Genomic DNA, 27,904 nt, shown 5'->3' with positions numbered 1-27,904 from the left:
TTACTTCTCCAGACAGTCCCTGGTGTCCAGTGGTTTACTTCTGCAGACACTTTCTGATGTCCAGTGGTTTACTTCTGCAGACAGTCCCTGGTGTCCAGTGGTTTACTTCTGAAGACAGTCCCTGGTGCCCAGTGGTTTACTTCTGCAGACAGTCCCTTAAATCCAATGATTTTTTTGCTCAAGACATGCCTTGGTTTTCAGCGGGGTAGTGCTCTAGACAGTTCCTGGAGTCCAATGGTTTAGAGCAGTGTTTTCCAACCAGCGTGCCTCCAGCTGTTGCAAGACTACAACTCCCAGCATGCCCAGACAGCCTTTGGCTGTGCAGGCATGCTGGGAGTTGTAGTCTTGCAACACCTGGAGGCACACTGGTTGGGAAACACTGGTTTAGAGCTCCAGGAAGTCTCTAACCCCAGTTCATGATTGCCCCTGTTTTAGTTCCCCTCTTCCCCAGACAGCCCCTGTTTTTTTTTACTAGTTTAGTTCAATATATTTTCTGATTTCTAGTGTTTTAGACCCCTGCAGTTTCTGGTTTCTAGCTGATTCATTTCTTCCCTCCCTTAGACAGCCTCTGGTATCTAGTGGTTTAGTGCCAGTGTTATATGTATGTACTTTTTATTAAAGCTTTGACAATAATAAAACATAACAAAAATAGTTCTCTCTTACCCACCCAGAACATGTATCATAGTACTAGATTGATAAACGGTATACTCACAATTCTTGAGTATAAGTACTAAAAAATATTTTACAGTACAGTCATACAGCGTGGAAAATAAGTATTTGATACATGATTTTGCAAGTTTTCCCACCTACAAAGAATGGAGAGGTCTGTAATTTTTATTGTAGGTACACTTCAACTGTGAGAGACAGAATCTAAAAAAAAATCCAGAAAGTTTTTAAATAATTAATTAGCATTTTATTGTATGAAATAAGTATTTGATACAATAGAAAAACAGAACTTAATATTTGGTACAGAAGTCTTTGTTTGCAATTACAGAGGTCAGACGTTTCCTGTAGTTCTTGACCAGGTTTGCACACACTGCAGCAGGGATTGTTGGCCCACTCCTCCATACTGATCTTCTCCAGATCTTTCAGGTTTCAGGGCTGTCGCTGGGCTACATTGAGTTTCAGCTCCCTCCAAAGATTTTCAATTGGGCTCAGGTCTGGTGACTGGCTAGGCCACTCCAGGACCTTCAAATGCTTCTTACGGAGCCACTCCTTAGTTGCCCTGGCTGTGTGTTCCAGATCATTTTCATTCTGGAAGACCCAGCCACAACCCATCTTCAATGCTCTTACTGAGGGAAGGAGGTTGTTGGCCAAAATCTTGCGATACATGGCCCCATCCATCCTCCCTTCCATACAGCACAGTCGTCCTGTCCTCTTTGCAGAAAAGCACCCCCAAAGTATTATGTTTCCACCCCCATGCTTCACGGTTGGAATGGTGTTCTTGGGGTTGTACTCCTCCTTCTTCCTCCAAACACAGCGAGTGGAGTCGATACCAAAAAGTTATATTTTGTTCTCATCTGACAACATGACCTTTTCCCATGCCTCCTCTGGATCATCCAGATGGTCATTGGCGAACTTCAAATGGGCCTGGTCATGTGCTGGCGTGAGCAGGGGGGATTTTGCGTGTCCTACAGGATTTTAATCCATGGCAGCGTAGTGTGTTACTAAAGGTAATCTTTGAGACTTTGGTCCCAGCTCTCTTCAGGTCATTGACCAGGTCCTCACGTGTAGTTCTGGACTGATTCCTGACCTTTCTCAGAATCAACCTTGAGCTCTTGCATGGAGCCCCAGACCGAGGAAGATTGATAGTCATTTTGTGTTTCTTCCATTTTAATCTAATTGCACCAACAGTTGTTACCTTCTCACCAAGCTGCTTGCTTATTGTCCTGTAGCACATCCCAGTCTTGTGCAGGTCTACAATTTTGTCCCTGTTGTCCTTAGACAGCTCTTTGATATTGGCCATGGTGGAGAGGTTGAAGTGCGATTGATTGAGTGTACAGGTGTCTTTTATACAGGTAATGAGTTCAAACAGGTGCAATTAATACAGGCAATGAGTGCAGAGTAGGAGGGTTTCTTAACGAAAAACTAACAGCTCTGTGAGAGCCAGAAATCTTGCTGGTTGGTAGGTGATCAAATACTTATTTCATGCAATAAAATGCAAATTCATTATTTTAAAATCATGCATGCGATTTTCTGGATTTTTTTTTAGATTCTGTCTCTCACAGTTGAAGTGAGCCTACAATAAAAATTACAGACCTCCATTCTTTGTAGATGGGAAAACTTGAAAATCATCAGTGTATCAAATACTTATTTTCCCCACTGTACATCATATTAACAGTACTAGACTTTTGATTTAGTGCCCAGACAGTCCCTGATGTTCAGTAGTAGTGTTCCAGAGAGTCCCTGGTGTTCAGTATAGTTGTCCAAACAGTGCCTGGTGTTCAGTAGTAATGTTCCATAGGGTCCCTGGTGTTCAGTATAGTGTTCCAGACAGTCCCCAGTGTTCAGTAGTAGTGTTCCAGAGAGTCCTTGATGTTCAGTAGTAGTGGTCCAGAGTGTCCCTGGTGTTCAGTAGGAGTTTTCAAGACAGTCCCTGGTGTTTAGTAGTAATGTTCCAGAGAGTCCTTGAAGTTCAGTAGTAGTTTTCCAGACAGTCCCTGGTGTTCAGCAGTAATGTTCCAGAGTTCTTGGTGTTCAGTAGTAGTGTTCCAGAGAGTCCTTGATGTTCAGTAGTAGTGTTCCAGAGAGTCCCTGGTGTTCAGTAGTAGTGTTCCAGAGAGTCCCCGGTGTTCACTAGTAGTGTTCCAGAGAGTCCCTGGTGTTCAGTAGTAGTGTTCCAGAGAGTCCTTGAAGTTCAGTAGTAGTTTTCCAGACAGTCCCTGGTGTTCAGCAGTAATGTTCCAGAGTTCTTGGTGTTCAGTAGTAGTGTTCCAGAGAGTCCTTGATGTTCAGTAGTAGTGTTCCAGAGAGTCCCTGGTGTTCAGTAGTAGTGTTCCAGAGAGTCCTTGAAGTTCAGTAGTAGTTTTCCAGACAGTCCCTGGTGTTCAGTAGTATTGTTCCAGAGTTCTTGGTGTTCAGTATAGTGTTCCAGACAGAAAGTCTTTGAGGTGCAGTTAGTATTTCATATTCCCTGCTTTTTAGTGGTCTAGTGTCTCAAACAGTCCTTTTTATTCAATATTTATTACCCAGATATGTCCCTGGTTTCAAGTGGTTTTGTGTCCTAGATAGTCCCGACATACATTGTACGTGGATTAAAATCACATGGAGAAATTGTTGTCAGAAAAAATAAGTAATAGTTAGACAGGCAGATAGATGGAAATGAGACAGACAGACAGAAATTAGATGTATAGTAATGAGACAAACAGACAGAAAGATAACTAGATATGAGAACATAGACAGACATATAATTTGACTAATGCAGCATAGAACATTGTTATATTTGACACATCTTTCTTTCGGTTACAGGTGAACGGACACAGCTTTGTACATATGGAGCACGAGATGGCGGTCTCGCTCCTGAAGAACTTTCCAACCACAGTGGACCTTGTAATTCAACGTGAGCTTACTGTCTAAATATTTTTATAACTGGTAATGATATCAGACAGATCTCCTTCTTTTAAGACATTTTTTTTTGCCAATTGCTGGATCAATGGCAAAGTTCAGTGCCAAATGTAGAATAATTGTTGACTATTGACTGACACGTGATGACGCAAGATTCATAGGAAATCTAACGTGGATTCTAATAATAATAATTCTTATAATTATATTGTATTTGTTTTAACCATTTGCCTGAGGCTGAGCATTTGGTGCAATTTTATAAAACTAATAATGTTTCTTCCCAAAGTGGATTTTACTGTATCGAGAGCGCGGAAGCACACAAGCTGCTCTTCTGGTTCCTGGGGGGGGAAAAAAAAAAAAAAAAAAAAAAAAGAAATCGCCATTAAGCACTGCCTCAATATTGTATATGCCTTTTATATAGAACATAAAAAAAGACCTAGAAGGAATCGCAAGTCATATTTTGACTTCTATACAAAAAAAAAAGTGAGGATTACAAAACAGAAGAATATTTTCTTAACTTATGAAGAAATTGATAAGAAAGTATTTATTAAAGATGTAGATGTTACGCTGAATTAATATTTCCCTTTTTTATACAAATATATATAGAGATATATAATAAAACAAATAGATGCGTATGCCTTATGGAAACCACTTTAAACATATAAAAGTAATTTAATTGATTTGACTTCATTAAGACACAGAGGAGAGCTCGCCAGGTCATCACACATGTGGCGTTAGGGAAATAGGTCATTGGTCGGGGGCAGGCTGAAAAAGTAGGACTAAAGTGGATAGCACTTCTCCCAAATAAAATTACCAAAAAAAAACCTGATGGATAACAAATGTGGCCACCCAGGACCCACAAAGGGTTGTCACCCAGTCCTTGTGGGTTCTGAAAAGGGTGTATTACTGCACGAGAAGGCAGATTTGCTGATTAGGTTTATAGGAATACCAAGTACCAACAGGGGTGGACTGATTGTTTTGCCATTAAGGCATGACCATAAGAACACTCCTTAAATAAACCCCAAATGGGTTTCATATAGGTGCGACCTGCAATTGGGGCCCCCTTCTATGACCCATAGGAAAGAGCCGCTAAGAAGCATTGGATATCATTCTGGAAGACCCAGTCCATCCATGTATTTAATGTACAGATATTTAATTGAATGTAATACTACATTTTGCCTGTAGTGGCCACTGCAGGGGAAATGAGCAGCCAAGAGAGCACGATCATCTGATTGGACCTGCTGCTTTCATATTACAGGGAATGTCTACCATAAGACAACCCCTTTAAAATGCAAGACATGCAAAAAAAAAAAAAAAGAAAAAGAAAAAAGGAAAAACTCTATTTAACCTAACCAAGTATGTCATGGCTGGTAAGTGGCCCATGTCCTTCAAAGCCCAGATCATTCTTAATACATCTCTGTTCCCAACCCTTGTGGCAGCCATATTGGATGTCACCAACCTTACCAATAAGCTTATAATGTTTAAAAAATAAATAAAAAAAAAATAAAAAAAACACCTCACAAGCTTCTATCTATTGTTACATTTTTGCGTTTTTATCTACTGGTAAATTTTTGATTTTAAATGGAAACACCCTTTAAAAACTAAGTGCACTATGATCTGGCACAAGATGTTATCACTGGAAAGAAGGAGCGGAGGCACAGAAGATATTTAAAAGGAGAGCATACACATTAAAGATTTGTATTTTTCTCGCCCGAATGGAAACCAAATTGTTGTAAAATGTTTTAAGATGACCATCCCAAAAACCCATCAGTCATTGGATTCTGTGCTGGAAACGAAGGCCTATAGAAGCAATTAAAAAGTCATCGCTCCAGTCGATCATTTGCACCGGAGCCGCCACCCTCTGCTACAGTCCCAGGAATTAATTCAAAATTTTCTGATTTCTTCCCCACCATTGTACGGACTCTGCTTCCTCTCTTCTCCCCACGTTTCTATGAACTTCAATGAATGTTAAGACTCAAGTTTTTTGGGGGTGGATTTCAGTTCATTAATGTTTATAAAAATCTTTGTATATTTTTTATGTTGTGGCAAGATGGAGCACCGAGGACTGTTAGCTTTTCGACGGCATGTGATCTGTTTTACCCTTTTGGCTTTGTTTATTACTAGGATATTTTTCCATGCTTTGAAGCGCTTCTGTGGAAGATTTTGAATAAAATTGATTCAGATCTTTAGTACCAATGTAACAGTGAGACGGTTGTAGGCTGCTTGTTTTTGTTTTTCATTTTTTTTGTCAATTTTGGTCTTTTTTTTTTTTTTTTCTAAAGGTTAAAGTACTAAACATGTTGGTGTCTTTATATTATTTTCTTGCAGTTTCCTCTTAATGAATTCAACAGGATGTAGTATTTTAGGTTGCCTAGCAACCACATGACTGGGTGACTACTGTCTGAGAACATGCAGTACATATACTGAGATTTTCAAAGGAACTTTTATCTGCCGCACAACAGACTGCTTTTCCATGCTACACAGACTTATTTTAGATCAGGGGTACGCAACCTCCGGCACACCAGCTGTTGTGAAACCACAACTCCCAGCATGCATACTTCCTTTACTCTTTTCAGAACTGTCATAGAAATAAATAGAGCATGCTGGGAAATGTGGTTTCACAACAGCTGGAGTGCAGGAGGTTGCTAAAGAATTTTATTGGGATTTCCGGCACATTAATTCTAACAGTATATTGTTAGGCTAGGCCATCAGTATTTGATTGTTGGGGGAAGGGGGGAAAGAGTCCAAGTCTGGCAAGTGCCACATCCCCTTTATTACACAGGCACGGCACAGTACCTATGATTGTGGCTACAGCTTAGTCTCAATTAAGGGGGTTGTCCTCTCCTTCCCCCACTCAGCCCCTCTGACATGAGCATCGGGCAGGGCAAGGGCTTTTCCTGGAGACGTGCTCTCCATGGCTAAGCCTGGTGATGTCACCGGCACTAATGGGCGTGTCTGTAAAACGACTAGGGCAGTACTAAAGCCCACCCACCAATACCGGTGATATCACCAGGACCATTGCTAGATGGGAGCCTCTGCCTAGCAGTGAAAAATGCAATCAAAAAAGCCCTTCCCCTGCGCGATCCAGCGCAGGGCAAGTATGAGTATCGGAGCATGAAATGCTCCGATGCTCATCTCAGAGGGGCTGCCTGGGTTAAGCAGGAAATATGTCCGAGGTCAGCCCTGAACCCTGACAACCCTTTTCATTTATAGAGGTTTTTCAAGATTGATGGTCTATCCTTAGTCCGACTTCTGGCACCCCAACAATCACAGGGTTAATAGTGGCAATGATTGCATCCCCTTCATTGTCTACCAGATATAGCTCCATACATTATGTAATAGCTGCACCTAGTATTATTTATTTATTTTATGCACCTATATAGCGCTACTATGTTCCGCAGCGCTTTACAGACATTAGCATTGGGTCGTCCCCAATGGGGCTCACAATCTAAGTTCCCTATCAGTATGTCTTTTGGAGTACTATAGTGTTTTGCAGCTCAGCCCCATTCAGTGCAATACCAGGCACAGCCACAAAACACATATGGCACTGTGCCTTGAAAACAATAAAATCCTTACCAGACTGCTGCAGCCCCTTTGATCAGCTGATCATGGCAGGAGACTAAGGCCTCATGCACACGAACGTATGCCAGCCGGGGGGCCGCAATTTGCAATGCAGTGGTACTGACCGTGGGGCCGCCGCATGAGGATCGCGGACCCATTTACTTGAATGGGGTCTGCGATCTGCATCCAACTGTCCTCACTGCAAAAAAGTAGTGCTTGCACTACTTTTTTGCGGCGCGGAGGCACAGACAGAAAACCCATGGAAGCACTCCGTAGTGCTTCCATGGCCTTCCGATCCATGCCTCCGTTCTGCAACGCACCTTCCGGATTGCGGACCCAGTCAAGTGAATGGGTCCGCATCTGTGATGCGGGGTGCACACAACTGTTGCCCATGTATTGTGGACCCGTTGTTTGCGAGCCTCAATACGGCAACGGCCGTGTGCGTGAGACCTAACCCTTACTAATCAGATATAGGGTAGGGCATCCCTTTAATGGGACTCAACTGCAGTACCAGGCACAGAGACAATAGTGCTTAGTCTGTGGAAGCAATAAAAGGGGCATAGTGCTTGCTGGAAAGCTATGTTCTCCTGAGGAGGCGTCAAGAGCAGGACCCACACTAATAAAATATTCATTGCTTTTGCAAATTTGAGTCCATTCGATAAATCCTAGAAAACCCTTTTAAAACAATTGAAACAATGATGGGATTAGTCAGAGGTGAAAAAGCACGATAGCATATCAGTAGGGCATAAATAAAGCTAGAGAGAAATGGGCACCAAAACTGGGGTAGAAGCAAAAGGACAATCAGTCAAGATACCACGTTGTGTGGATTGAAGAATACGGATTATGGAGCTTCTCTGTAATATGGTTTTATATTCTCTTGTGGGTTATGCATTTACATTGGAGCGACAAGGGTTTACAAAGGCGCCAGTCAGTGCATGGAGGTCTGGTGTTTGTAGGACTTCTGTACCAAACCTGTAAAGTAAGAGTTCACTTCAGAAATGTTATTAAGACAGGTCACTTGATGTGATCAACAGTAGACTGGGCGGTCTCAATTATTATAAAGTCACAAATGTATAGAAAGAATATAACTATTATAATACTGCCTTCCATGTACAAGAATATAACTTCTATAATACTGCTCCTATGTACAGAAATATAATTACTATAATACTGCGTCCCACAGACAAGAATATGACTACTATAAAACTGCCCCTATGTACAAGTCTTTAACTACTATAATACTGCTTCTATGTACAAGAATATAACTACTATAATACTGCTCCTATATACAAGAATATAACTACTATAATACTGCTCCTATGTACAAGAATATAACTACTATAATACTGCTCTTATGTACAAGACTATAACTACTATAATACTGCTTCTATGTACAAGAATATAACTACTATAATACTGCTCCTATGTACAAGAATATAACTACTATAATACTGCTCTTATGTACAAGACTATAACTACTATAATACTGCTTCTATGTACAAGAATATAACTACTATAATACTGCTCCTATATACAAGAATATAACTACTATAATACTGCTCCTATGTACAGGACTATAACTACTATAATACTGCTCCTATGTACAAGACTATAACTACTATAATACTGCCTCCTATATACAAGAATATAACTACTGTAATACTGCTCTTGTGTACAAGAATATAACTACTATAATACTGCCTCCTTTGTGCAAGAATATAACTACTATAATACTGCATCCTATGTGCAAGAATATAACTACTATAATACTGCTCCTATGTACAAGAATATAACTACTATAATACTGCTCCTATGTACAAGAATATAACTACTGTAATACTGCTCCTATGTACAATAATAATATACTACAATACTGCCTCCTTTGTGCAAGAATATAACTACTATAATACTGCTCCTATGTACAAGAATATAACTACTATAATACTGCTCCTTTGTGCAAGAATATAACTACTATAATACTGCTCCTATGTACGAGAATATAACTTCTATAAAACTGCCAATAACTGAGTGCACTAGACACTTGAAATGGGTAGAGGCACACCTTTGTATTTTTGTATATCGGATGTTCTTGGATTTTATGAAGAGCTATGCCTATGATCTTATTATTCAGTGGCTGGAATGACTTCCTTTTTATGCCATTTTTATAGTAGTTATATTCCTTTACATAGGAGGCAGTATTATAGTAGTTATATTCTTGTACATAGGAGCAGTATTATAGTAGTTATATTCTTGTACATAGGAGGCAGTATTATAGTAGTTCTATTCCTTTATATAGGAGGCGGTATTATAGTAGTTATATTCTTGTACATAGGAGGCGGTATTATAGTATTTATATTCTTGTACAGAGGAGGCGGTATTATAGTAGTTATATTCTTGTACATAGGAGCAGTATTATAGTAGTTATATTCTTGTACATAGGAGCAGTATTATAGTAGTTATATTCTTGTACATAGGAGCAGTATTATAGTAGTTATATTCTTGTACATAGGAGCAGTATTATAGTAGTTATATTCTTGTACATAGGAGCAGTATTATAGTAGTTATATTCTTAACCAAATCTCTTTTTATTGGTTATGTCATGAAAAAGATACATGCAAGTTGGATAATAGCACAATTGACAATGTACATCAGATAAGGTGTAACATGACAAATGCCGGTAGTGCACAATACAGTAAACCTGCGCCTCAATCTGTATCATCAATAAGAGGCAAGTATGACATCTCTATCCAAGCAAATGGACATCTGTAAATTAAATCCAATAGAGATCTAATATAACAGTAAAACAAAGAAAGACATAAAGACAAGGGTAATAAGGGAAGGTGGGGGGGGGGGGGGGGAAACTGCTCTAGCTGTCAGGAAACCTGAATTTCTTCCAAGGAAGCCACACCTTAAGGAACTTCGCACGAGTGTGGGTCTCCCAGTGTGCCAGCTCCTCAAATCTATAAAGGTGGTCCACTTTCTCCAGCCAACTCGAAATAGTGGGAGGCAGGGTCTGTTTCCACAGCAAGGGGACTAGAAGCCTAGCGGCGGTAAGTAATATAGTAGGTAAATCTGATTTGGTTGGGGTAAATGAAGAGTTGGGGCACCATAGTAGGATCAGCTTTTGATCCAAAGATACAGAGGTGGAGCAGATTTTATTAATTAGGGCCTCCACTTGGCTCCAGAAGGGACGCATACTGACGCAATCCCACCAAATATGTGAAAGAGAACCGATGCCCGCCCCGCACCTCCAGCAGACCTCAGGGACTTCCGGGTTGAGTCTATGAAGAAACTCAGGAGTCTTGTACCATCTGGTCAGCAGTTTGTACGAGTTCTCCTGAATTTTAATGCATCGGCTGAAACCATGAGATTGGGCCAAAATAAAAGCTCTCTCCGGTTCTGACAATTTAAGGGATAGTTCCTTCTCCCATGAGCCCAGGAAATGAGGTTCCGGACAAGTAAAGGATAGTAGCTCCTTGTACATCGTGGAAAAGGGTCTGCTGGAGGGCCGGGCCGACATCAGCCTCTGCTCCAACCAAGTGGGGGAGGCTAGATGAGACGTTTGTAGTTGCAGGATTCCTATGTCTCTCTTAAAACTATGGAGATGCAAGAAAGCTACTGATTTAACTCTAGGTAATTCAAGGATCCCTTTCCAATCCAGCTTCCCCTCTGCTGACACCACATCTTGCAGCGTATGATTCTTAAGCAATGCCCAAACCCCTGTGGTCCCAAGTATTTCAGGGTGAATATGCCGTTGTAATAGATATAACGGGAGCTCAGGACTAGGGAAGTTAAGCATCTTTGCACTGTAAAGCATAGACCAGGTGAATAGCACCCCTCTCCATAGTAAAGGTAACTTAGAGGCCGTGGGGGAACATGGGCGGACACCCCACAGAATTAATTTCTCATTGTCAGTGAGTAGCTTCCGTTCCAATTGTGAGCAAATGGTCATAGGATGTCCTGAGAGGAGGCCCATGCCTCTGCACATAAGATTAGCTTTGTAGTACAAATGGACATCGGGCAACCCAAACCCTCCAAACCTTTTTTCCCTGGTTAGAATGGCGTAGGCCACCCTCGGGGACCGGCCTCTCCAAAGAAAGAGGGACATCATCCGGCGGACTTCCATGAAATATGACTGCGGTACCCAAATCGGCAAGGTCTGCAGGAGGTACAAGAACCTAGGGAGTATATAGGTTTTTAAATAATTCTTCCTCCCAATCCAAGAAATGAAAGGCATTTTTAGGGAATGGAGCTGTGTTTTAACAGCTTGAAGTAAAGAAAGGTAGTTAGAGGGAAATAATTCCTTAGGGTCCGCAGTTACTTTGATACCTAAAAAAGGTATTTCTTTAGAGGCCCACTTAAAAGGAGTAGAGTCTTTTAAAAGCTGCACTATGTTACCAGGGCAGGACACATTAAGAGCCATAGATTTAGAATAATTAATTTTAAAGTTGGAGATGAAACCAAAATCTTCAAAAATGGTAAGCAGTTTGGGGAAGGATACCCTAGGGTTTGAAGTCATCACCAGCAGATCGTCGGCAAAAGCCGCCGTAATATGATCTTGAGACCCAATGGTGATTCCCTCAATCCCAGGTGACTGACGGATTTTACTCAGCAGAGTCTCCATCACCAAAACGAAGAGAGCCGGGGAGAGTGGACACCCCTGACGCGTACCATTGGAAATGCCGAATGTTGGGGATAAGGTCCCATTGACTTTGACCCTGGCAGAAGGGGCTAGGTATAATGAGAAAATGGCAGAGATGAATTGTTCTGGTATACCAAACTTTGACAATGTCTTGGCCATAAAAGACCAGTTCACCCTGTCAAATGCTTTTTCTGCGTCGGTACTCAGTAATGCTACCGGCAGCCCCTTAGTTTGCGCCCAAGGCATCAAGTGCAGCAAACGGACTGTATTCTCATTGCCCCGTCTGCCAGGGACAAAGCCAACCTGCTCACCGTGTACTATGTCAGGAAGCAGTAGCTGAAGGCGTTGGGACAATATCTTCGCCCACCACTTAACATCTACATTCAATAGGGAAATGGGGCGGTAGCTGCCACACTCCAGAGGGTCTTTATTTTCCTTATGAAGGATGGTGACATGGGCCATTAAGGATTGTGGTGGCAAAGATCCTCCATTTAGTAAATAATTGCAAAGGGATTTAAAATGTGGGAGCAGTATATCCTTAAAAGTTTTATAATACGAGATGTTTAGGCCGTCAGGACCAGGGCTCTTCCCTGAAGGGATGGATGAAAGAACTTTAAGTATCTCTTCGTCTGTAATTGGAGAGGTGAGTTGGGAAGCTTGCGTGGGGCTTATGGAGGGGAGATCGAGCGTTTTAAGGAATTGATCAGTTGCAGCAGCTACGGACTCCGGAGTGGCTTGGTTCGGAGATGGTAAGTTATATAGGTTAGAGTAGAAGGCGCAAAACGCCTTTGCTATCTCGGGTGTCGTCTTGTGCACATTACCCGCCGCATCTCTAATACCCGGGATAAAGGAACTTGCCTGTTGCTGTTTACAGAGCGCCGACATCAGCTTATTACCCTGATCGCCATGGGCATAGGACCTAAACTTAGACCGAAACAGTAACTTAGCCGAAGTTGCATTCAATAGGTTTTTAAGGTCGTTTCTAGCTTTGTATAATTCCTCTGCTACCTGGGAAGCCTGGGACTGTTTGTGGGTGAGCTCAAGAGCTGCAATACGGGACACTAACAGGTTCTGAGCTTGAGACCGCTTTTTCTTTACATAAGAGCCAAGAGCAATCAATTCACCCCTAATCACGGCCTTATGTGTCTCCCAGACAATGGGGATAGACGGAGGGGATGGGCCAGATGTATTGATCTTAAAAAACTCAGACAGTGAGGCTGAAAGTTTGGAAACGTGATCAGGGTCCTGTATAAGTGTGTCATTTAGTCGCCATGTCCAGTCCTTCTTTGGGAGGCCGGTCAACGAGAGGGTCAGGAAGATTGGGGCATGGTCCGAGAGTACAATGCTCCCTACTCTAGCGCTGGAGACTAATGGGGCATGGGCACCTGAAAGGAAAAGATAGTCTATCCTGTGGTAAGAATTCTTTGCATGAGAATAAAACGAGTAATCCCTTCCAGAAGGGTGCAATATCCGCCACATGTCAAGTACCCCCAATCTCCTCAAAGAAACCTTAAGGCGCCTCAGAAGCCTGTGGGTAACAGACGACCTGCCTGACGAGGAATCTAAAGAGGGCTCTATGGCTACATTGAAATCCCCGCCTAGTACCAGCAGTCCCTCAGTAAAGGAGCTCAACTGTCTAAGGGTCTGAACGAGCCATGGGACCTGACCCCTATTGGGGGCATATACATTCGCCAGTGTGACAGGGGTATCTGCAATGAGGCCTTTTACAAACAAAAAACGCCCCTCGGAGTCTGCAGAGGTCGCCTTCTGAGTAAATGGAATGCTTTTGTGTATTGCAATGCTGACCCCTCTGCTGGCTGACGAATGAGTGCTATGGTACCATTGGGAGAATTTTGCGGATGACAGCTTCGGTATCTTCCCCGTTTTAAAGTGTGTTTCCTGAAAGTAAGCTATGGAAGTTTTATCTTTTTGCAAGAGTGACAATACTTGAGATCTTTTACATGGCTCGTTCAGACCCCGGACATTTAGTGAGGATACAACAAAGGAAGTCATGGTGACCAATCATAAAACGGGAGGAAAAGTATATGACCTTGGAAGGGTACATTCTGAGAAAACATGGTAGATTCCAACAGAGCAGGGATGGAGAACAAAAGGGAAGAGACATACAAAGAGACAGGGAGGGACAACAACAGAATACAAAGGCATATTAAGAACAAATGAATGTTAGATGGCAACCAACATTCTAAGGTACACAAAAGGAGTCCCATGAGACACCTGACGCGATTAGGACCCTTTTCCATAACGACGCCAAGCCGGGATCCGTCAGGGGGGGCCTCCCATGGGACAGCTGAGAGCCACTGAGAGGCTTTCAGAGGGGGGATTAACATCACATGATGAAGAACCGGTGAAACCCCACAACTGAACTATCTGGGGCGGAATAGCGATGCAGGAGAAAAAAGTCCCGACCAGGACAACAGGACATAAACTGGTAAGTACAGCAGTCCGCAGGAACGATAGAGATTGTTCTTTTACTAACCAGTGCCCCTGAAACCACAAGGGGTGTAGAACTCAACACACAGGTACAGGCCTCTCCACTTATGTGGATATGCAGAACTCGGAGATATGGGCACACAAGGCCCGCTGGCCTAAAGCACAGGTACAGCGACTGTGCAATGCAGGAAGGGTTAATCCCTTCAAACGTGGTAAAAGCTTAGTAACTGCTACTTTCAGGTATTATGCCGGACCCTTCTAGCTCTTTCAGCTTTCCCTGGGGAGACATCAACCCAGGCATCAACTCTCGGTGGAACCGGCAAGGGGTCCCCCTGGTCCGCAGGCATCCAGGAAGGCACTTCAATAGGGGACAGGCCGAGCGGGCCCCAGATGGATTTCAGGTCAGCCGGCGTGCGAACTGTAAGCTGCTTCCCATTTTTCAGTATGGCTAGGCCGAACGGGTATAACCACCTAAATGGCGTGGCAGACAGTTTTAGGGCTTCCAACAACGGTCGGAGGATACGCCGCTTTGCCAGCGTAGTGGGCGCTAGGTCTTGAAAGAACAAGAGAGGGGCGTCCTCATACCTCAAGTCCTCTGCTTCTCTGCTTGCCCGTAATAGGTCCGCTGTGTCCACGAAGCTGAGTAGGCCGCATATCACGTCGCGCGGCGGGTCCGAGGGCTTCGGTCTCGGGCGTAATGCGCGGTGGATGCGCTCCACCACCACTGCAGCCGCCCGGTCTGGGCCTAGTAGTTGGGAGAAAAGTTCAGAAGCTACTGTGCGGAGGGCCTCTGCTGCGATAGATTCAGGTAGGCCTCTGATTCGTAGATTCCGGCGCCTACTCCGGTTTTCCTGGTCCTCGATTCTGAGGAGAGCGTCGTTAATCAGGTCCCGGTGGGTATGTAGGGCCTGGCAGGTTTTCCCCTCATGCTGAAGGATAGCGTCCTGCGCGGTTTCAAGCGCCATGACTCTATGGCCTAGGCCACGAAGATCGTCCTTAATGTCCTCCAGGTCCTTCTTCAGAGGAGCCAAAGCGGATTCCAGCAATTCCTTAAGGACTTCTTTAGACAGATTCGAGCGTCTCCGAGGGAGTCTGCAAACCGATGCCTCCGATGCGCTTCCCGCCTCTGACGGGTCTTCAGCGTCTGATGGCTGTGGCGCGCGCGGCGCCATCTTGGAGATCTCGGCAGGGCGCGATTTCGCTTGTTTTTTAAGATATTGCTCCATATCTGGCTGCTTGGAGCGGGCAGGAGTTAGTTCCAGATGATCCTTGGGTCGGTCTTTGCCAGCTTTCCCCATTAGTGTGCGCTTTTATAGCTTATAAAGGGGTTAAATCACCGGTGTGAGTGAGGAGCTCAGGAAGCTGCTGCCATTCAGCTTCATAGTAGTTATATTCTTGTACATAGGAGCAGTATTATAGTAGTTATATTCTTGTACATAGGAGCAGTATTATAGTAGTTATATTCTTGTACATAGGAGCAGTATTATAGTAGTTATATTCTTGTACATAGGAGAAGTATTATAGTAGTTATATTCTTGTACATAGGAGCAGTATTATAGCAGTTATATTCTTGTACATAGGAGCAATATTATAGTAGTTATATTCTTGTACAGAGGAGGCGGTATTATACTAGTTATATTCTTGTTGTTAGGTCTGCAGTCTGTGTCCACTGTCCTCTGTGGGCGCAAACTTTGTGCAACTTACCCTGCCATCTGGTGTCCTGGTCGCCAATGTCCTCCCTATGCTGCTGCCTCCATGCTTCCGTCTGATGCTTCTGGTATCCCTGGGTATTTAAAACACCCTCTCTAGCAGTAGGGTGCCTGAGCTTTAGGTTCCCTGGTGACCAGCAAAGATGTTTGATAGTGGCTATTGCGATTTACCTGTGTTTATCCTGCGTGATCTCAAAAAACCTGGTCTAATGAAAGTATATACCTAGTGGAAAAACATTCTCAGGAATAGTCTCCTAAAAACACCAGCACAAGGTTTTTCAATATAATAAAATATCAAACTTTGTTTAATGCTGGATTTAAACATACTTAAGAACAGGCAGCAAATCACACAGGATTAGAGAATCCCATGATCAATACAAAACTAAATTAAAAAAACTGGTCATATCAATAGTAAACAATTATCCGAAAAAGATTATGGCTACAATATAGTACATAGTAGTAGAAAGAGTCAATTCATGATAGGCTTGAGTAATATATACGATAATAAGTAACTCAGAATTAATATTCAAAAACAAAATTCTTATTACCAGCAAATAATAATAATAAAAAAAAAAAAAAAAAATGTACATCACATAGCCATACTGACCAAATGAATGGGACCTCACACCCGACACATATTTCTTTCAAGGGGGGATTTATTTGGTCTGTATGGCTATGTGATACAGTTTTTTTTCTTTGATTTGCTGGTGAAAGGGATCTACTTTTTGAATATTAATTCTGAGTTACTTATTATCTTATATATTGCTCTAGCCTATCATGAATTAACAAAATTAACACATATACTCTTTCTACTACTAATGTTACTATATTGTAGCCATCATATTTTTCGGATAATTGTTTGGGACCCTCTAATCCAGGGATGTCAAACTCGTGGCCCTCCAGCTGTTGCAAAACTACAACTCCCATCATGCCTGGGCAAACTACAGCTATCAGGGAATGATGGGAGTTGTAGTTTTGCAACATCTGGAGGGCCATGAGTTTGACATCCATGCTCTAATCCTATGCGATTTGCTGCTTGTTCTTAAATGTGTTTTAATCCAGTATAAGATAAAGTTTGATATATTATTATATTGAAAAACCTTGTGGTGCTGTTTATAGGCTTTTATCTCATCATTACTTCACCTGCAAGTTTTTCCCTATGAATCCAGAGGAGAAAGAAAGAAAAAAAGCAGTCTGGTTTGAGAGCTGCAGACAAACAACGCGAGTTTGTGAGCGTTCGCGTGTTTGATTCCCAGTGTGCGTTTGTATTAAGTGTGCGACGTTAGATTACGTGACTTGAGATTCAGGGACTTTAGAGGGGACTACAGTAAGTTAGATTCTTATTACTGCACTGTATTGTATTTTTTCTCTTTTCTTGCATAATCCCCATTTAGTATATGTTCCATTACTGACAGTGCCGTCCAGTGCACATCTTCTCTGATTTCTGAAGTCCTGGAACAGCCGTTCGAGGTGCATATCTTTGTTTACAATGTGAGCAAATTGCCCGTTTGGAATCGCTCATCGAGTATCTAACCGGGCAAGTTTCAACACTAAGAAGCGTTGACAAGAGTTTGCTGCTCACTGAGCAAGCGCTCTATGGGGTAGATGTGGGGGAGGGTGGTAGCGAGGAGGCTGAGGAAAGTGAGGTAGCTAGCTGGGTAACAGAAAGAGGGGTAGAGGGAAAGGTGAAGGGAGGCTATCCCTGATCAGTCACAAGGTTGGCAGATGAGGGGGATGTCGGTTTAGGGAGAGCACTGCTGCAGCCGGACCCTTCCTCTGCGAGTCAGGGTAATGTCAGCTCCAGTAAACAGGGGACCAGGAGAGCAGGGCAGGCCAGAAAGGTGCTGGTAGTGGGAGACTATTATTAGGGGTAAAGAAAGGGCGATCTGTCACAAAGACCGTGATCGTCGAACAGTGTGCTGTCTTCCTGGCGCTCGAGGTCGAAACATCGCGGGCTGACAGATTACTGGGAGGGGCTGGAGAAGATCCAGCGGTCATGGTCCATATCGGAACCAATGACAAAGTTAGAGGTAGGTGGAGAGTCCTTAAAAATGATTTCAGGGATTTAGGTCACAAGCTTAGGGCAAGGACCTCAAAGGTAGTATTTTCCAAAATACTGCCTCTACCACGAGCCACACAAGAAAGGCAGCGGGAGATTAGGAAGGGGAACAAGGGGCTCAAGAACTGGTGTAGGAAGTAGCGGTTTGGGTTCCTGGAGAACTGGGCCGACTTCTCTATCGGCTACAGGCTCTATTGTAGGGACGGGCTGCACCTCAATGGGGAAGGGGCAGCTGTGTTGGGAGAAAGATGGCTAGAAGGTTGGAGGAGTGTTTAAACTAGGTACTGGGGGGGGGGGGGGTAATTACATTATAGGATGTAATGTAATTACATTATAGGAGGGGTAGATAGTGCAGATAGAGACCGGGGGCAAGGTAGTGGGACTGGGGAGGAATGGAAGGAGGGACTAGAACAGTTCAGAAGGAAAGGTGTAGGGTAAAAAATATACATAAACCTCTCAGATGTATGTATACTAATGCCAGAAGCCTGACTAATAAAACTGGGGAACTGGATGTGTGAGGAGGACTATGACAATAGTGGGAATAACTAAGACATGGCTGGAGGATAGCTATGACAGTGGGAATAACTGCGACATGGCTGGATGATGGCTATGACAGTGGGAATAACTGAGACATGGCTGGAGGATAGCTATGACTGGGCAGTTAATGTACAAGGTTACAGTCTGCTTAGAAAGGATTGCCAAAACCGGAGAGGGGGAGCGGTCTTCCTTTATGTAAAGTCCTGTCTAAAGTCCACAGTCCGAGGAGATATAAGTGAGGGACATGAACATGTGGAGTCACTGTGGGTAGAAATACATGGAGGCAAAAACAATGTTAACTTACTAATAGGAGTTTACTATAAACCACCTAATATACCAGAGTCCACAGAAAATCTGCTACTAAAACGAGATAGACGAGGCGGCAAATCATAATGAGGTGGTGATTATGGGGGACTTCAAATACCCAGATATAGACTGGGAAACTGAAATCTGAACATCTCATAAAGGAAACAGGTTCTTGCCAATAACCAAAGACAATTACCTCTCCCAACTGGTTCAGGACCCGACTAGAGAGACGGCCATACTGGACTTAGTATTAACCAATAGACCTGACAGAACAACAGACGTGCAGGATGGGGGACACCTGGGAAATAGTGACCATAAAGTAAGAACTTTCCAATTATCCTTCAAAAGAGGGTTTCTACAGGGAGGAACACAAATACCAAACGTCAAAAAAGCCTAAATTTAGCCAACTAAAGTGTCACGCTTCAGTGTGGGAGGGAAACGCCACACTGAGCATAGGACGGAAGGGTGAAACAGGGAATCGGTCCTGAGAACTAGGGAAGTATGATGGACACCTCCTAGTGAAAACCCTAACCAAAATCCTGACTGACTACTAGTATGAACAGACCCCAAATGTAGGTGAGTTCATACGTAGGAATACCTAGAATCCTATCTAGCCCTATAGGACCCTGGTACTAATGTACCTGTTCCTCCAAAAGGAAGGACAAACAGGAGTCTCCTTCAGGCCTAATACAGACAATAGGAAAAGGCAACACACCGAACCCAAACAATGGTTCAATTAATGATGTTAGTGACCCCCATACACATTAGCTAGAGAGCCTGTCCTGCTGAAATCAGTGGGCTTAGCCAAAATGCATCTAATGCGCAGGTCTATCTTCAGTTTTTTTTTAACCCCATTGTTCTCCACAATGCCCTAATTTACAAAGTGCTGTAATTGCAGATATATTCACCCCCTACTTAATGGTAGTATCAAAATCTGGTGGAGGTAGGTTTGGAAACATAGTGAAAGCACAACTTTTCAGATAACACATTATGAACATCAGTTCATGATGTTGAGTTGTCCAATCACAGCTCCTTTAAATATGCTTTTCTAAGGTTGGTAAACAGGGAAGTCATCTAAGAGAATGGGGGTTTTCAATACGGTTCAGTGAACTTTGTAAATTTATTACTAAATCTTGTACTGATCCTGAGTTACATCCTGTATTATACTCCAGAGCTGCACTCACTATTCTGCTGGTGGAGTCACTGTGTACATACATTACTTATCCTGTACTGATCCTGAGTTACATCCTGTATTATACTCCAGAGCTGCACTCACTATTCTGCTGGTGGAGTCACTGTGTACATACATTACTTATCCTGTACTGATCCTGAGTTACATCCTGTATTATACTCCAGAGCTGCACTCACTATTCTGCTGGTGGAGTCACTGTGTACATACATTACTTATCCTGTCCTGATCCCGAGTTATATCCTGCATTATACTCCAGAGCTCCACTCACTATTCTGCTGGTGCAGTCACTGTGTACATACATTACATTACTTATCCTGTACTGATCCTGAGTTACATCCTGTATTATACTCCAGAGCTGCACTCACTATTCTGCTGGTGGAGTCACTGTGTACATACATTACTTATCCTGTCCTGATGCAGAGTTACATCCTGTATTATACTCCAGAGCTGCACTCACTATTCTGCTGGTGCAGTCACTGTGTACATACATTACTTAGGCCGAATGCACACGGCCGCGTGCGGGCCATGGAACCGCGGCCTGGATCCCTGCCGAGAGCTCCTGGTAGCTGGTTGCTATGACGCCGTGCGCTCCCTGCTGCCGCCGCAATACAGTAATACACTGGTATGATCTATACCAGTGTATTACTGTACTGTGGTGGCAGCAGGGAGTGCACGGCGTCATAGCAACCAATGACGCCGTGCGCTCCTGCTCTCGGCAGGGATCCAAGCCGCGGTTCCACGGCCGTGTGCATTCGGCCTTATCCTGTACTGATCCTGAGTTACATTCTGTATTATACTCCAGAGCTGCATTTACTTTTGAGTCAAAGGAATTATGAAGTTCTGTACAGATAACATAATGCAATGTAACTGCAAAGCAGAATAGGGAGTGCAGCTCTAGAGTATAATACAGGATGTAACTCTGGATCAGTATAGGATAAGTAAAGTAATTCATGTGCACAACGACTGCACACAGAAAGTTGCAACAACCCGGAATGTCCCCTGTGATGAACAGCTCTTTGAAATGCTCAATGTGTTGTCCCTGGTGCTGAACACAGAACTTTGACGTTTGGAACTTTCTGCAAATCGGATTGTGGCAATTTCTGCAAAAATTCTGGTCTTTTTTTTAAATATTCTACAGGACCCCTCTTCCCATTGAAAAAAGTTCTCCTTGATCCAATATGGTGCCTTTCAAAATGGCAGCCCTGTTCTGGACATATCTTTTCTGCTAAGCCCCCTGAACCATTACTTGCTGGAATATCTGGATTTTTTTATTTTTCCTTTCGTTTTATTAAATGAAAGGGTGTCCTGGGACTTTTGGCTCACCCTGTACATATAATCTGTAGCACTTTGTTGAGAGGTGGAGTGATGCCCGGCCCCATTTACTACCTACCTGGGGTCCTGATGCATCTTCCCCAAAAAATGGACCTCAGCAAAACAGTAGGGAAAATGTGTTCCCAAGGATATCGCTTATTTTGCTCGATATATTTTCTATAATACAGAGAATGTTGTAAGTGACATGATGGGGTATACAGCGAGGAGGCGACGTCCGACATTCCTCTGCCGCCCGTCCCTGACAGATCATCTATTCTAATGGAAGGTATTGTTTCTTAAACAACCAAGATTAACATTGAAATTGCATTGCCTGCTTTGCACATTCCACCGGGTCTCTGCAGCGGTTACCGTAGTAACAATATCATAAGACGACAATCTGTAGTTAGATTTTCCCCTCTTTTGCTGTGTCATCTCCATCTCGCACAAATTGTTATGGAGACCACTGAATGGTCATTGAATCTGGATTACAATGCCAACCAGGGTTTATTTTCCCTGCATTAGACCTTCATATAAGTGTAGTCATTCATTTAGGAGTTTGCCACACATAGTTACCTTTATAATGTAGCACATCTCAATAATTGGTTACATCAGCGGTGCTCAGTCAACAACATCATGGGGTCCTCAGATTCCGGATGACACCGGAAAGACGGATCAGGATCCTGATCGGTCTTAAAATGCCATCAGTTGGCATACGTTTTGACGGATACGGCAGGCAGTTCCGGCGACTGAACTGCCTGACGGATTCCTCTGCCGCAAGTGTGAAGGCACCCTAAGCTGGAACATTCCCCTTCCCCAGCATTCTATGCCGCCACTAACCCCATACAAAGCATCCGCTGTTGCTGGAAATCAGCAGAACTAGGATTGTTGACATGTGCATGTTTAACGTGTAGATTTTGATTCAGATTTGCCATAAATTACACCCTTTACATTTCAGAAAATCTTCATCCAAATCCTCATGCAAGACGTGACTTTTGCAGCATATTTGTCAGGGACATAAAATATTCGGTACATACGAATCCACCTTAGTCATCTAGAGCCTCATATGCAAACTTTCAAGATGCTGCATTACCCGCTCCCAGTAACCCCTGCTTTTTCAGTGTTTGCATGCTTGCAGTTATGGCATCTGACGACAAGCTTGTTGAATGTTCCCAATATGATCCAGAAGAATTATGAGTCTGTGACTTCACTGGCAGAATCGTGAGTGCAGCTCTGGAGTATAATACAGGATGTAACCCAGGATCAGTACAGAATAAGTCATGTAATGTATGTACACAGTGACTACACCAGCAGAATAGTGAGTGCAGCTCTGGAGTATAATACAGGATGTAACTCAGGATCAGTACAGTATATGTAATGTGTGTAGACAGTGACTCCACCAGCAGAATAGGGAGTGCAGCTCTGGAGTATAATACAGGATGTAAAGCAGTACATCATAAGTAATCTAATTACAAAGTGACTTTTTCTATGGCCTATTGTATATCTTCCAAGATTCGAAAAAAAACTCCCAAATTAAAGTGACCTTTCATTATTCGTATGCAACTTATCTTCTACCAGTACATACTTTGACTGTGGACTAGTGCCCAGTTTGAAAGGCATTGTATCAAAAAGGACACAGAAGGTCTGAATGAGGCAACTGCAGATGAATATAATTCACCTAAAGACGCCTGCAGAGCAGACAGTTAATTAGTGCTCCCATCCACTGCTTAGAAAAGCCAGACCAACCAATGCAGAGGCACTTAGAGCTGCCACCTACCGTACCAGGTCACATCGGGTGATGAACATGCACTGTGAATCCCAGCATCATTAATTAGAACAAGAAGGGTTGATGAAGCTAGTGGAGATGGCACGGATGACCAGATATACTCATGGAAACACAGACTCAATTATTTTCAGTGACTCAAGGGGCTAATAAAAACTGATACAGATGCATGTGCAGTCCTGTGCCAATTTACAGGGACACAGCCAGACCCAAGCAGGTAAATTAGAGAAAATGGGTGCACGTCTATGGATTAAGAGTATTTGCAACCATTTATATTGGTTCAATGCATGTAAAATACAAAACAAAAAGTACTTTTTTTTTTTTTACTGTGTATACAGCTCCTGTGGAGACCTGTGTCTCCATGGTGACAGACTACAACCAAATCCTATGTAGTCTGATCCTGCAGAGAATAAAAGAAGAAGGAAGAACGTAAAGGTGCCCTCAAACATTAGATGAATGTTGACATGTAAAGGGGCCCTTTGATTCTCACCCGATGTAAGATGTTGGGGTGGAAGGGAAGCATGGTCAGACCTGTTGGAGCTTGCATATGTATAGGTGGGTCGAGAGGCATTAACGTTGTTCAAGCAAGTGTTCATCCGGCAGGTATCTAAAGTGTATGGTCATCTTAAAGGGCATCTGTAATCAGTTTTGTACCTATGACACCGGCTGACCTGTTACATGTGCGCTTGGCAGCTGAAGGCGTCTGTGTTGGTCCCATGTTCATATGTGCCCGCATTGCTGAGAAAAATTAAGTTTTAATATATGAAAAATGGCCTCTAGGAGCAACGGGGGCGTTACCATTACACCTAGAGGCTGTTTCCTCAGCAACTGCAACGCCCTCTGCAGTCTGATTGACAGAGCTAGGTGTGATTATGTTTTCAAAGCCTGCCCCTGTCAGATTGCAGAGGGCACAGTAGGTGCAAAGCAAGCAGAGCCTCTAGGTGTAACGGCAACTGCTGGATGAGAATAGACTATAGTAAACCTCAAAGCCTATGTATAGGGTGTAGGTTTCAGATCCCCCATGAAAACCCTTCAGCCGTTCCTTGAAGTACCGATCTGGTATTAGTCGTCGGCTCCGTTGTGACCATATGGGCGGTAAAGGTGCTTTGTCAGCAGGTCTACCGAGATTTCGTTTAATCCTCTTAAAATAATGAAGTCTTTTAAATCATAAATTACAACAAATGATGTGTTTGTTTGTTTTTATAAAAAATATATTAAAGAAAAAAAAAAAATTTCAAAAATTCTACCAGGGAGTAACTGCAGACTGGAATGGGATTTATTTAATATTGAAAGTCAAGCTTTCATATGCATAAAAAAAAAATTATATATCTAGAAATTGTGCTTAGAAAGTGTGTACAGAATGCTTAAAATTGATGCAGGTACAAAAAAAGTTTTTTTTTAACAAAAAGTTGTGATTTAGGGTTAAATATGAAGATTTGTCATTTTGTAAGCGTTTAAAAAAAATTCTCTGTTATAATAAAGACCAATGTACTTTTCATTATGTGGATGTAGATAAAGCGGTGGCGTGTCCTCACCGCTTCCCTCCAATAACCTGTGAATGTATTACACGTTTTTGAAGTATGGAAAATTTACTGAACTTGACCGCTGCTTTTCCTGTACCTGCAGAGGGGGATATATATATATATTTATATTTTACACTTTATTGATTCTGTGCAATAAATTTTCTTGTTTGGTTCTTTTGCACATGGCAACATGTATACTTCTAGCTGAAAAATATATGCTAGAAATGACTGAATTGGGGACTTTGTAGATGGAGGGGGCACAAACTTTTGGAGATGCTTTCTGTATATACAACCAAATACAGGGACTAGATCAACGCTGTGCCATGTACAGCAGGGGCCCATTTTTAAGGCTTTGAAGTTCTAACTTTTTCAGTATTCAAGTGTTTTCAATAACGTATAGAAAAAAAAAAAGTATTGTACAAAATAAAATGTCAGATTATTGTACAAGTCGTGGCTGAATAGATTCTTTCGTTTTAGTGCAATACATCAAAATCATTGTCAGTTCGAGATATTTCTTCACAGCAGGTTGTACAACAAGATCTGACTACTGCGGTGACATCTAGTGGCCAATGTGAAAACTGCTGAATTTTCTCCGTGATTTTCTATGCAAGTCCACAAGGAACAGGTTGAAAGGGTAAGTGCAGGTTGTCACATAATTCTGCCATTGCTTCTTGTGTAGCTCAAACTGAACAACTCTCTGTGCAGTTCTTCGGGATAGGTCATCAATTTCAGATATGTGGGGGACAGACTCCCGTCACCCTCATGATCAAGTCTGAAAAATGCCATACCAAGAGCATGCTGCAGCTTGGGAAAAAAAAAGCCTAAAGACGAACACCAAGAACGGCAGTACAAAAATTGTTTGTAAAGCAATTTATAACATCTCACCACTGTTTTTCTTTGGCTCTCCTCCACCCCCTCTCAAAAACAACAACCAAAAAAAAGTTTTGGAAGAAATAAAACACCTAAAAAGGGAAACCATGAAAGACATTTCTGCCCTGCTGTTAAATTTTGTCCTTGCATAGTGCCACTGCTCCCAGGCAGCCCCTTTATGTACCTGACTGTGGGGTTCCTGGAAGTCAGACGCCGCAGATCAGCAAGTTACACTTATGCCATCCCCTGCTGTCGGAATACCTCTTTAAAAACTTCAGCAATGTGCCATAGATGTCCAATAGGCAATAGGTTTTACTGATAAACATTTAGTGTCACATGCTTGGCTGAACACAGAGCAGCGAGATGTCCATTTCCTCTAGTTCACACATATTTGCACTTTTTCCATAGAAAATGTTGCATTACAAAAAAAAAAAAAAAAAAATTATACACACTCGGGTTAGGCAGCCACATTGACAGCAAAACAAACATTTGCGAGAATACAACTTCTGAATCCTCTGTATGACAGTATATAGGTGTGTGTTCCCGGTGAAGTGTCACCACTAGGGGGAGCTCACTGCATAGAAATTATTATTGAATTCAGTGAGAGCTAAATAAATTTGCATGAAGTAAGCGCCCCCTAGTGGCAGCAGCAGGCAAAATGTGTTCATATCATGTTTATAGAGCAGATTAAAGGAAAATGGAGTTCCGACTGCTATAAAGGTAAATTCTAAAATCAGAATAGAATTTTGGACTGAAAACCAAAACGATGTTCATCGTTGCATTTATAGAAAGTGAGAATTCTTTTATTACACAAGTGCTCAATGTTCTTATTTCTAAGTTTTCCTTTGTGCTCCATCTTAAAGAAGAACGCCAGCCAAAAGCTGAAAATGTCACATTGGATGTTGGAAGGATAAAAATGTCTGTACAGCAGCACTTCATTCACATGCTGACTATCAGCTGACTTGGGTGGATCTTGAGTCATAACATGCCATATAACGCCATTCATAACCGAAGCTGCAATCACAATTCTTTTGGTTTTCCTTTTAAGTTTGGTCTCAGGTTTACCAGCAGCCCCTGCTGGTTTAGTATCTGTACTGAGTTCTCTCTCTGTTGCATTCTTCCACAATGCAGTACAGAGAGATCTGATCAGGTCTCTGCACCAAGCTGAGCTGTGATGCAGCTCATGATGTGGAATAAAAATAAAAATAAAGATTTTCCTCAAGTTGACAACAAAAGTTAGCCAATATTACGTGTAAATTAATAACATGACGTGATGAATAAAAGTGGAGTATCCCTTAAAGGGCATCTGTCGGCAGATTTTTTTCCTATGAAACTGGCTGACCTGTTGCATGTACACTTTCTCTGCAACTGCCAAGCCCTTTGCATGACAGGTTCGGGTGTGATGAGGTTTTCGGTGCCTGACCCTGTCAAAGTGCAAAGGAAACGGCAGTTGCAGAGAGAGCAGAGCCTCCAGGTGTAATAGTAACGCCCCCGTTGCTCCAAGAGGCTCATTTGTATATAATAAAACATACATTTGTCTCAGCAATGCGGGCACATATGAACATGGGACCAACACAGATGCCTTCAGCTGCAAAGTGCACATGTAACAGGTCAGCCGGTGTCATAGGTACAAATCTGCTGGCAGATGCTCTTTAAATTGAATTAAGCAGAGAGGAGCGACTAAATGGAGTCATGAAAAATTATTACGCGAAAGAGCAGACATTTGTAAAATATTTTAGGCAGAGAAATTACTGGGTAGGTATAATATCAAAGTACAGGGAGAAAAATAAATATAAGGGGCCATATTGTAAATACTGCCCCTTAGTGGCCTGGCATAGATTTCAGAAAACTGGAGTAAATTTAATTTATATATGTTGGGCAGAAGAGGCCTGTCCCCCTCCACTAACCTCTACTCACAGTATGAAGATGATATATGGCAGTAAAACTTGTGAAGGTCAGAACAATCACTTCCAGCTAAGCATGTTGTCACACGGACAGTCCTAAAAGCCCCTATTTTCCATCGATCAGGTGGGGATGCGACTCCGTAGATATTCAAGAACAGCTGCCGTCCCTTTGGCTAAAATAGCAGCTCGGGGGTTTCTGAAAGGGTTTCCTTCCAGGCTCAGAGATCTGTAGACAAAAAAAAAAAAACATTTTTAAAGCCTCATGCACACAACCATATCCGTTTTGCAGTTTGCAAACTGAAGATCCTGGCATTTTCGGCAGGCCCTATTATAGGAATGTGCAATGTCATGTGCATTAGGCATAAAGGAAAGCAAAGAACATTTTGCATTTTATACATAAAAAAAAAAAAAAAAAAAAAAAAAATTGCCGATTTGGACATCCCTTTCTATATGGCCTATTAATGTACATGGAGGTAATAATGTAAAAGGTGGAGTCCC

At 42.6% G+C, this 27,904-nt stretch overlaps 2 protein-coding genes across 2 annotated transcripts in view; one reads left to right on the top strand and one right to left on the bottom strand.

Annotated features, from left to right (window-relative positions):
* Positions 1-5,709, top strand: part of LRRC7 (leucine rich repeat containing 7) — a 121,929-nt gene extending 116,220 nt beyond the window's left edge. Inside the window, exon 22 of the mRNA XM_044302374.1 lies at positions 3,469-5,709. Coding sequence (XP_044158309.1) covers positions 3,469-3,576 — 108 coding nt within the window. The 3' untranslated portion in view covers positions 3,577-5,709. The remainder of the gene's footprint in view (positions 1-3,468) is intronic.
* An 18,662-nt stretch (positions 5,710-24,371) lies between these two features.
* The window catches only part of LRRC40 (leucine rich repeat containing 40), a 28,727-nt gene continuing 25,194 nt past the window's right edge, over positions 24,372-27,904 (bottom strand). Inside the window, exon 15 of the mRNA XM_044300783.1 lies at positions 24,372-27,632. Coding sequence (XP_044156718.1) covers positions 27,527-27,632 — 106 coding nt within the window. The 3' untranslated portion in view covers positions 24,372-27,526. The remainder of the gene's footprint in view (positions 27,633-27,904) is intronic.

Source organism: Bufo gargarizans, chromosome 7 (assembly GCF_014858855.1).
Source record: "Bufo gargarizans isolate SCDJY-AF-19 chromosome 7, ASM1485885v1, whole genome shotgun sequence".
Classification (NCBI taxonomy): Eukaryota; Metazoa; Chordata; class Amphibia; order Anura; family Bufonidae; genus Bufo; species Bufo gargarizans.
Note: the sequence above shows the minus strand (reverse complement) of the source record. Positions and strands in the feature narration are given on the sequence as shown.